Raw genomic sequence first — 11,540 nt, 5'->3', positions numbered from 1 at the left:
TTCTTATAATATTATTATATTCTTTGAAGAATGACAGGGGCTGATAGTAATGTGAAGGTGGGAACTTGAACCAGATTGACACGGTGGTGACTGTTCTGGTTTGCCATTGTGAGATGTCTTAGTTACACCTTAGATCTGCTCTGTTTGATTCTGTATCACCCTGCTGTGCTGAGAGAAGTTCTGTGTTGTTGCATATAGTTCCCTCTCTTATGTAGCCACTGTCATTTTGAAGTTGTAAAGCTGTATCAAACTATCTCGATGTCCCTTCCCCCCAGTTAATTTCTGTGTGTCATTTTTAAATGTGTATATTCCAGAGAGAGAACATCTGGGGACCTTTTTTAATAATTTCACCTGCGTCTACTCTTAACAACTGGCACCAGGAGTTTGCCAGATTTGTACCTAAATTTAAGGTAAAAAGCACATGCAAGAAAGTTCTTTCTGTTTTCTCAAAAGCAAACTGTTCAGTTCTCCTGAGTTCTTTGCCACGTCTGGATGCCTAATTACCTTGGATTTAAAAGTCTGTAATGGGCTCAATTCTGATACTTTTTTTCTGTCATCCTGTTTTTTTCTGGAGCATTCAGTTATCTAGTGTTTAAAAATGTTCTTACTTGAATCAACAGATTTTCCTTTTGCAACAGCTTAAAGCCACCTTCTCAGTGAGGAATCTGAAACGGGGCAGGGAGTGGATGTTGAGTTCTAATGTGTGCCTGGCAGCAGATAAATGAATAATACTTCAGTCTGACATACTGTCTTTAGGGTTAGAGCAGTGTTTTAGAATCACAGAATGGTTTGGGTTGGAAGGGACCTTAAAGATCATCTAGTTCCAACAAGTTTTGTCTAAAAACAACTAGTTTTCAGTCTTTCATATCAATTTGGGTAAGATAAAGACTGTATGTGAACAAAACTGAACACTAAATAGAATAGAGGGAGAGAGAAATGCAATTTTTATTACAGAAAAATAGAAGAATCATAGACATACAGCCAGTAATCAAGAAAAAGGAGAGAAGTGAGGCACAAATAGGTAAGAACAAAAATATTAGTAGAAAATAATTTGGTTCAGGTATGTGGTGAAGGTGAAAACACAGCAAAGCAGAAAGCAAGGAATGATCAGTTGGTGAAAACAAGCTGCTTACCTGTTCCTCAGTGGAACATTAGAGTGTTGGAAAGGAAGATTTGAAAAGAACGTGTTCTGCTGAAATTTTAGAATTAAAGATAAACGCATCAGAAGCTTGAAGTTACATCCGCAAAGAAGAGTATAGTTTAAATATTTGAGTTGATGTAGTAACGTTTGATATAAAGAGGTCTTGATCAGGTTTTTTTAAACATTGGATTTTCTTTTTTACAGGCAACATATAAGAACAGTGAAAGACACCTTGTTATAAGTAACCAGCATACATACCAGTAACACACGGGCTAATTATTTGAATGTCTTGGCTAATTAATAAGATGGAGGAAAAGACTTGGAAGTATTAGTGTAATATCTGATTTCTTGATCTGAAGTAGGGCAGTATTAACAAACGTAACTTTTTGCCAGATAGCTTGCTCTGCAGATCCCTGATGGGACCATGTGTTGGTGATGGTGGTGTGTAGTTTGAGGTATCTGTACGAGGGAAAATTGTGCTAGAACACAGTTCAATACTGAATGATTCAGGTGGCTTGTCTTTTGGGATAAATTTGGATTACTGAGACTTCAAAGAAACTGATGAAGTAATAGAAATGCTTAAGTTGGTGAGGAGTTACTTACATAAATGCATTATAGCTAGGGTTTTTTTATTTGCATAGCCCAGAACAGTAGGGGCCCGGATTAAAAATGCTGCTGTAGAAAACAGGAGAGCAGGTGGCCATTCTACCTACTTGCTTTCTCTTGTTCCCTTGAATAAGTTCATTGTATAGAACAGGCGAGCAACTGTTTATGCTTTTTCCTTCTCATGAGTGCAGTGCAGAAGACGTTTCAAAAATGCAGTCAGGATGCTTTTTTGTGAAAAGATAATTTTCTGTTTTTTGATTTAAACAAAATTCTGTTTCTGTCATTATATAGCTGTTCTCTGGTTTTATTGCATAATAATGTTTACCTCATCCATGGAACAGAACATGTTTTAAGAAGCTTTCTAGATTTATGATTGTTACATGTTTACAACTTGTTTCAATCTTTTTTAACCAGTTTTATTTATGTTTCTAATCATACGTAAGTCCTTCTAATCTTACACAAGTGTGTAGTCAGTTATGCTTGTAGAAAATCACAGTGAATTCATTTCTGCAGGTCCATGGCAGAATATTTTAACTAAAAGTCAAATCACTTTTTGGTTAATCTGATGGCTTTTGGCTTGCATCCTTATGTCAGAATAGTTAGAATGTTCAGCTGAAGGCAGTTTGAAATTTGGAGCTTGGTATTTGGAGGATAGAGGTGTTCAAGACCTTTCACAACCTCAGAAACCAACCTTCCAACACAAACCATTCTATGATTCCTCACTTTGTCTTAGTTGGGTGTAGTCCTTTCATCAGGCAGAAGATGGCAGTGCAGTATTAGTAACCAGTAACTGGCTTCTGTGCACTGCAAAGATCTGTTCGGAGTAACAGGACCCATGAAATTCTGAGCTATACATGGATTAATAGATTTCTCTGGCAATAAGGCTTACTTTTTTTAAAATCTTGTATTAAATATGTCTGGAACAGATGTTTTGTCTCTGATTTTTGGGGAGAGTCCTGAAATACAAAATCAGCGGGACAATAGGGAATGTTAAGCAGGAGAACGAGCCCACTAGTCCTGTAGGGTTAACCGTAGCAGTTGTGGCAGACCTCTTTCTGCCGTAGGCATAGTATCATTTTCAGTTTTTTAGAAAAACCTGACTAGAAGCTGTAACATGCTGCTGGGTATTTTTTGATTCTTAGCATAGCTTGATCTAGTCTTTGTACGGGGTGTGGGTTGCTCGATACCTTTGCTGGGAATGCTCTAAGTACTTGTAAGTGCTTTTTGATTTTTTTTTTCCTGTGTTAAGAAAAATAATTTCACTTTTCATTATTTTGGAGAAAGAGGTCTGTCTCATTTTGTAGAATATGTAGGATAAAATTCTAGACCAGGCATGTGTTTATTTGAAAATAATGCCTTTCTACTTCTGTGCTGTTCCAGGTGCTACCTTACTGGGGAAATCCCCATGATAGAAAGGTGATCAGGAAGTTCTGGAGTCAGGTAATATCAGCACGCCTGTGTGCTTCAACCATCATAGTTATCTGTGCAGAGTAAACCAGAAACTCCTGCTACACCCCACCAAGTTAAATGATGTGTGGATACAGAGTTCTTTTTCATGGATACAGAGCTTTGTTTCTTCATCTGTGTGGTAGCATTTTCGTTAAGGTAGAAGGCTTCTCTTGAGCTGGAGAGCAATACAGTACAGGGCAGATCAGGGCAGTATGGAGTTCAGCTGAAGAAACTAGAGCTCTGTAAATAAAGCAGGAAGTCTCAGTGTCAAGGACTGTTTATTCTGTTTGATAAACCTAACACAGGATGACCAAGTCCAGCATCCCTACTGGCCTGTCAAGATTGTTCCTGATTTAACAACAGCGTTTTGTGGGGTTCAGTGCCTCAGTCTTGTCTGGCACATTCAGAAGCATCCAACACTTGATTAACCATGCTGTAATTAATTTTAAAAGTCAGATGGGAGAAAAATGCAGTAATAATGAGAAAGGTTATGAAACAGAAGTCTGAAATTACGCTATACGCAAGGGAACTCCTCACAATGTATTTACATTATACGGACATTTGTTTCTTACTTTGTGCTTGCAGAAGACACTGTATACTCAGGATGCTCCTTTCCACGTGGTGATCACCAGTTATCAGCTGGTAGTACAGGATGTGAAGTATTTCCAGCGAGTGAAGTGGCAGTACATGGTGCTGGATGAAGCACAAGCACTCAAGAGTAGCTCCAGGTAATAAATTAACTGGAAACAAAATCTTGCCTCTGTATAACCTCATGAAGGAATGTCAAGGAAATACCAACATTATATATAAATTGACAGAAGTTAAAATGACTCACATAAAACCTTTTAAGTGTCTAGTGAAGTATAACTCCACGAGACTGGGTTGATGCACTGGTTTTTTGCATTTGGATTTTCCTTCTCCAAAAATGCAATTTAGAAGCAATTGTGGAGCTGAAACTTGCAGTTAAACAAAACACTGAAATGCTATTCGCCTTCTTTCCTGACTACTCACAGAATTCTGCCTGGTGAACAGTCTGTAGTGTTTAGTGTGTGTTGCTTATATTGGCTCCATGAAATGCATTATCTTGGTTCCTTCTTCATTGGTACTTCCAGACACGAGTGAAGGTCAGAACCCAGTGAATACTGTTTGTTGGCAGCAATAAAGCCCAATCTTTGTCCTAAGACTCTGCCAGAAAGTTTTATGTTTGTTTTCAAGTAATAGATTTGTCTGTCTTTACTTCTGTAATTGCTTTCCCATAACCTTTGCCCAAGTTGCCACCGTACACAGTAGGGTGAAGACTGCTTTAACTGCAGACTCGTTCTGACCAAAGTCTTTCTCTTCAGCATTCCTTGGAAACCGTCCCCCCTCAGCAGATTGTAATATATAGCTCAGCACTCCTGCCACCGTAGCTCCTGTGCCTAGTGTCGTGGTCTGAAAAATACGTGACGTTCTGATTCATAATAACTTTTTCTTTTGGGAAGTTAATTATTCTGTTGATGAGATTTTATTAGTATCCAAGCATTTGTATTCAAGAGTAAAAAAAAAAAAATCAGAAAAAAGAAAGCAAATTATGCACGTTTCTTTGCAATTTGTAAAAGGCTACTTCTTCCTGTAATTGTTTTTTGAAACACTGGGGAGCAGCTGTGGTAGTTTTACCCAGTGACCTCCAAAAATCAGTTGGGAAGGTCAATGGAGTCAATAGATCTTATGTTTTATATCCCTCTACAAAAAAACCCCAAACAAACCAAAACCCACAACAGTTTTAATTATTTTTTTCTTAAATTTTATTCGTCAGTGTTCGTTGGAAGATCCTACTGCAGTTCCAGTGTCGAAACAGATTGTTGTTGACTGGGACCCCAATCCAGAACACAATGGCTGAGGTATTCAGGAGTTCACAAGAGTGGGTCTTTCTTTATCACAAGAATATATACTGAATATATGTGAATAGTTGGGAAACCTGTTGCATTTTTGTGGTTGTGGGGTCGTGCTTGTAGCAATGACTGGCAAATGTGGAAAAGCTCTGGGAGGGGAAAAGTTGGAAATGTGCCACACATTCAAATAAAAATAAAGCTGAAGATACCTGATGGTTAGGAATAGCTAGATTACAGGATGAAATCTATTTCTTGTGGCTTTTCCTTCTGTGAGCTGAAATCATTGCGCTGTGTTTGTCACTGTTTTCTAATGGTGCTGACAGATCTGTTGATGTGGCATTTGTCGGGGGAGGGGCAGGAGAGGATGTGGCTGAATTTTTGTTTAATTTTGCCATGTCTCATGATCTAGTAAAGTGATTTTGCTCATAATGAGCTACAGGGGTTTGGGATCCCCTATTACCTTGTCCACAGTAGAGTGACCCTTGCTGATCTGCTGTTTTCTCCTCTCCTTTTAGCTGTGGGCCCTGCTCCATTTTATCATGCCAACGCTGTTTGATTCCCATGAAGAGTTCAATGAGTGGTTTTCTAAGGACATCGAGAGCCATGCAGAGAACAAATCCGCCATTGATGAGAGTGAGTGCAGTGTGTAGCTGCAGTAGTTTTTATATTAAAAATCTGTTACCGTGTCCAACTGCTAATGGATAAACTTTATATCTGTTTGGGGTTTTTTTGCTATGAGAAATGTAGTCTAAAGCAGAGGATGCATAAATTGGATTGGAATGTTAAGGGTTCTTTTCCATAGTTTATGTCAACGTTTGTGTTTGACAGTAATGTAGCTTGTGTAATGAATAGAAAAACACGTAGTGAAAATGTTGATTTGCTACTTGTCCCCAGTCCTCCTTCCCAAACACAGGTGAGCAAGTATTTTAAGTATTTGTGAGTTTCTACAGAGCGCATCATTTTGGAGGTCTCTAGAGTATGTTACAAGCTCTAGACATAAAAATTGTGACACAAAGTGCTAAAGGCATGCCTTTTGAGCTCCAGAAGAAAACCATAAAATTTCTTTTAAAAAAAAAAATCTTCACAGTAGATTTTAGAGCTTATGTAGAAAAATCTAGCTGGGTAAAATTTGTAATTGGAGTAGAGCACGGCACAGCTGGAATTTGTCACAAAAGTAAAAGCTTTGAGTTCTCAAATACCCAGAACTTTGATTTTACAGGTTATAGTAAAAACTGCAGTTGTCTGTCAGCGCAGTATGCCCTGTTCTTGTGATACTATAATTTTGAAGGGTGAGACTTAAAAAGATGACACTCTCTTTTAATGAATTAGCAATGTCTCACGTGAAAATTTCTTCTTCGCTAATAGCGAGTGATAAATTTAAGCCCATCTTGTTCAGCTCAGAGGACTATAGAATATATAAAATGCTTTAGAAGCTCATTCTTTGATCGTTAGATTTGTAAGTTAAGCAGTGTAGCTCACCACACATTTAAAAAAAGAAAAATCAACAAAGAAATAGCAACTCCATAGTGTAAGAGCTTATATGGTGGGAAATGGCTGAACAGTAAGGGATTTAATTTGTAGAACACTATATAGTTTTCTGCTTTTGGTGAAGTAATTGCTCCTTTTTCCCATTCCCTGTATTTCAGACCAGCTATCCCGCTTGCACATGATCCTGAAGCCTTTCATGTTGAGAAGAATCAAGAAGGATGTGGAAAATGAGCTGTCAGATAAGGTTAGAAAAAGTATTTATCTGGAATGAGTATTTCAGCTTTATTGCCATAACTCTGTTCTGCAATTTGGTTTTTGCAAACTCATTTCTCAGTATGCATACCTGGAATTTGATTTTAGACCTTTCACACACCTTCAGTTTTTGGTACCGCGTCCCAGCAATCTCAGGAGATGTGAATGTAACTGTAGAACCCATATTTAATAAACTTCTCTTCTTGGGAAAACATTTTGTTAACAGTTACAAATAAAAAAATCTTTACACCTGATTAACAGTGATATTGCTAATTGAAGTGAAGGAGATAGAGTGACTATTGGATGATAAACATCTCCAGTTGCCTTTATGAAGTATTTGGCATGGATTTAGGGTTCTTTTTGCTTGCTTGTAGAGAGCAAGAAATGTGTAGTGAGAACATGGTACTCTTCTCTCTTGTTAGCTTCTTAATTTCATATGGATGTCCATGTGGATTTCCAGTGGATTTCATGTGGCTATCCAGTAGCAATACAGGATAATCTTGTGGTCAGCATGTCCCCATGTTTTAGGACCACTGGCTATAAGAGATATCTACCTTGTTCTGATGTGCTTATTAATTACAAAACCAGAACTTCCCACAGATGCTGTTGTTATAGGATGCATGTGTCATTATCATGAGCTCCTGGCAGCCGTTTCAAGACAGCTCTAAATGGGCAGCATTTTAACAGTAAGATAGTAGAAGTGAGGTCAGGTTTTAAGCTGATCAGCTGCAGATGTGATATTGTCAGAGCTTCTTAAGAATCTGTTAGCTCACGTACTTTTACAGGTCTGTCTCCTACATCATTACCTAAGCCTTCTGAAACACCTATCAGTTAAGTCCTTCCCAGGTTTGGTCCTGAAATACAGCTACAGATGTGACTGCCTATGGATGATTTTTTGGAGAAAGTTGTGTTTTCCTTAAGATATGTTTTTCTCTGCTTTGTGTGTACGGATGTGGTCATCCTCCATTTCAGAGACAGAAAAGGCTAAATCTTCATTACTGTTTTGCAGATCGAAATTCTTATGTACTGTCAGCAGACAAGTCGACAGAAGCTGTTGTACCAAGCTCTGAAAAACAAAATTTCTATTGATGACCTCCTGCAGTCTTCAATGGGTACAACTCAGCAAGCACAGACCACCACGAGTAGTCTCATGAATCTAGTCATGCAGTTCAGGAAGGTAAGGATATTTTAAATAATAATTTTTTGAAAGTATAATCATTCGTTAGCACAAAACTAAAATACGGCTTCTAGAAAACACCACCTAGAAAAAAATTTCTTGCATAGGCAAGCAAATTTTCATGCAGTTTAGTTGTGTTTCTGATGCAGTGCAGTATGCTGTTGGGGTGGAAGAGCTTTAGCCAAATGGTGCGTGCATCTGCTAACTGATTTGAATCCAAATTGGTTGTTGAAGGAAGTCATTCACTTGGGAAGAAGACGGCCACAGCTGTTATGTGAACAGGAAAAAATATGATGCAGTATTCAAATTTGAGTAGAGCTTTGACATACGCATCAATACTGAAGTTTTAGTGATCAGTAGTCACAGTTGATTTGGGATGTAAATGCTGTATTGGACTGAATTAATACCTCCCAGTGTTTGACATGCTGTCTTTCTCATAGGTGTGCAATCACCCAGAGCTGTTTGAACGACAAGAAACTTGGTCTCCATTTCACATCTCCCTAAAGCCATACCAGATTTCGAAGTTCATCTACCGTCATGGACAGATCAGGGTCTTTAACCACTCACGGGACAGGCAAGCCTACACTGCTTCCTCTCTAGCTTAGCATATTTATATTACTACTTAAACTCATTTTAGCTTTGTATAAGTGCTTATTAACTCCCTTACCTGATGTTCTTAAATTACATTGGCCAAGAAATGCATTCCTAGTTTTCTTTTGTTCATTCAGCTGTTAAGCATCTGATATCTGATGCTCTTTCTTGGTGGAATCCTGATCATCAAGGATCCCTTTGATGGAATAAGTCAGGAAAAGGAATTGAGAGTTGTTGCTGATGATGTGTACTAGAATAAAGCTTTAAAAGAATGAATGCTTAAAAAAAATCCAAAAAAAGCCCCACGAACTAAGAGCCATGGTTTCCCTTCAGTGAGTTTTCAAGTTGAAGGAAGCTATCAGTATCTGTTGTGACGTGGTATATCGTGAGCATCTACTTAACGTCTTTTAATGCTTACCTTGGATGAATAGAAGCTGCCTGAGTGAAGTTTGCTGTTTTCTCCAACTGTGGCAATTCTTGATTAATTTTATTTGCATTCAGTTAAGAGAAATGGTGAGGGCAGAGACAGGAAAGCCATGTTTCAAGATTATGTGAACTGTTCTACAGTGTAAAATGCTATTCCAGAACAGTGGTGTGTCTCGGTGTCAAATTAACAGCAGTGCATGTGGGCTGATGATGCTTTTCTTACTGCCATGCAATTCCAGATATCCAAAGTGCTGGAATATACTTACAATGAAGAACAGAATGGTTACTCTGCCTTTTCTGCTGATTATGTGGTTGAACATTGTACGTGTTAACACCTTCTTAGTGATTTTGTTTGGTTTTGTTGCTTTCATTTTCAGGTGGTTACGGGTTTTACTTTCGCCATTTGCACCAGACCACATCCAGCAGTCTCTCTTCCATAGGAAGGGTAGGTTTACAGTTCTGGGAAGCAAGTTGGGTTTCACACTTGCATGTGATGTTGGAATATGTCTTATTCAGGGGGAAGGACTGAGAGGCCAAATCAATTAGTCCCCTGAGATAATCTGATTAAAACTTGTTAAAATTTTTTAGCGTTCGTACTTGCACATACATTTCATTTGCTCAATGAGGAAGGGATGGAAGCAGCTGGAAGAATGATCTATGAACAACTTACTATTTTAGTAACTGCTTAATTCTACTGCAGTCTCTTGTTCCATTCCTCTTGTCTTGTAACTTGCTTCAAGGGATTAATGCTGCCTTTTTAGTCTAATGTGAATTTTTCACAGATTCAATTCAGAGAAATCTGGGATTCACTTCAGTACATTCTGTGTGGTGTGTTGGCAGTTAAACTGCCAACTTTCTTACAAGTAAAAAGTAGATGAGATGCAAGTGACCCAGGATCTAATCAATAAGCAAAAACCATACATAAAATGCTTATATTGACAAATACAATTAATTTTTATAGATGATTGGTGAGGGGTTTTTTTCCACTAAAAAGAACTAATTAGATTGCTCAGCTGCTGGGGTGTGAAAAACTTTGGGAGAAAAAAACAAGGGAGGTATGTCTGTGAAATATATTGGCCTAACTTCAGTTACGTCTGTGACACAGGCATCAATGAAGAAAGCTGTTTTTCTTTCCTGCGGTTTATTGATGTGTCTCCAGCAGAAATGGCAAACCTCATGAATCAGGGACATTTAGCCAGGTGAGGACAACTTCCCCCGCCCGCCTTTTATTAATTGTAGGAAAAGTACAGGTGATGTTAGAGGCACCTGTCCGTAAACCTGTGTTTTCTATGCCTCCAAATATTATAATTTGTCTATCGTTATCTAATATTACAGCACCTTCTAGACTGTTGCCCCAAGTATAGAGCACTATTATGCAAGGCAGTATTTATGCCTGTGTCAAAAGAAAACCTCTGTTACAGAGATTTGAATTGTAAATATGCAAAGGGCAACAGAAGAGTTTGCGTAGGATCGCACTGTAGGTGGCTGGCGTTACCAAACACAAAATCCAGACTTTTGAAGGCCAGTTTATTGCAACGCTTACCAATTGCACTTGAGCCAATGTTTTAACACGTGGAATAAGCTTGTGCTGTGATTGTTGGTTTTCAGCTCAGCGTCATATTGTCTGCTTTCCACATGTCCTGTTTTTAATGTGTTATGGAATTCCAAGATGTAGGCTTATGATAATGGATTTTTAGCATCATGAACAATATTATCTTGGAAAGGGATGTGATCTGCTTAAGTTACAGTGTACTCTGCAACAAGTACAGTGTACTCTGACTGAAGTTAGATAGTGACTGTAAAAAATTTGAGATAAAATAAAGTCTTTAGTAATAGATAAAGGGATTTTGCTTAGGGCTTTGTAAGTGTAATATTCTTTTATTGTTGTGGTTAGATTGGACTACTGTTTCTTTTCTGCGTTTCAATAACATAATAAAAATTCTCTTGATCTGCCTGAATGATCTTTATGATAAATTCTGCATTCATTATGCAGGTTGTTATGAATAATTTATATATGGAGCAATTTACAAAGAAGCCAGAATGCAATTTTAAGTAGCAGTAGCTAACTCGGGCTCAACCCTTTTAAACAAAGTGCTTCAAAGTGCATTTTGGCTTAATCACTCAGATTAAGTTAAGCCTCTCTAGAAAAAAATTAAAATAAGAGTAATACAATTGGAAGATGTCTAGCAAAAATAATTTTCTTTAAGTCAGGACACCGTAAGCCTGACATTCTAAAAAAAAATCATTTGCATCAAATAGAGTTATGTTGTAAATAAACTCAAGCCTTTCTTTCACAAAGCAGTGAATAAATGTGTGTACTGTGTTCTGTTTCAGATGGTTAGCTCTTTTCCTGTCTCTGAAAGCATCCTACAGGCTCCATCACATGCGCTCCTGGATGGAGCCAGAAGGGGAGAAGCAGCAGGGGTCACATTTTCTGAGGAACAGGGATTTCTTGCTTGATGTAAATTTCCCACTGTCTTTTCCTAACTTGCACAGCTGCGCTTTGCTGCAGGTAAGCAGAATTTCTGTGGTGTGGAGA

At 38.1% G+C, this 11,540-nt stretch overlaps 1 protein-coding gene across 1 annotated transcript in view; it reads left to right on the top strand.

Moving 5' to 3' along the window:
• Positions 1-314: 314 nt before the first annotated feature.
• The window catches only part of INO80 (INO80 complex subunit), a gene marked incomplete at its 5' end in the record, with an annotated part of 46,046 nt that continues 34,820 nt past the window's right edge, over positions 315-11,540 (top strand). The window contains 11 exons of the mRNA XM_010161577.1: positions 315-410; positions 3,128-3,187; positions 3,782-3,924; positions 4,992-5,076; positions 5,583-5,700; positions 6,714-6,799; positions 7,817-7,984; positions 8,425-8,558; positions 9,379-9,446; positions 10,107-10,200; positions 11,336-11,513. Coding sequence (XP_010159879.1) covers positions 315-410; positions 3,128-3,187; positions 3,782-3,924; positions 4,992-5,076; positions 5,583-5,700; positions 6,714-6,799; positions 7,817-7,984; positions 8,425-8,558; positions 9,379-9,446; positions 10,107-10,200; positions 11,336-11,513 — 1,230 coding nt within the window. The remainder of the gene's footprint in view (positions 411-3,127; positions 3,188-3,781; positions 3,925-4,991; positions 5,077-5,582; positions 5,701-6,713; positions 6,800-7,816; positions 7,985-8,424; positions 8,559-9,378; positions 9,447-10,106; positions 10,201-11,335; positions 11,514-11,540) is intronic.

Source organism: Eurypyga helias, unplaced genomic scaffold (genome assembly GCF_000690775.1).
Source record: "Eurypyga helias isolate BGI_N326 unplaced genomic scaffold, ASM69077v1 scaffold15901, whole genome shotgun sequence".
In the NCBI taxonomy this organism is placed as follows: Eukaryota; Metazoa; Chordata; class Aves; order Eurypygiformes; family Eurypygidae; genus Eurypyga; species Eurypyga helias.
The sequence above is the reverse complement of the archived record's forward strand: the minus strand, read 5'-3'. Positions and strand labels throughout refer to the sequence as shown.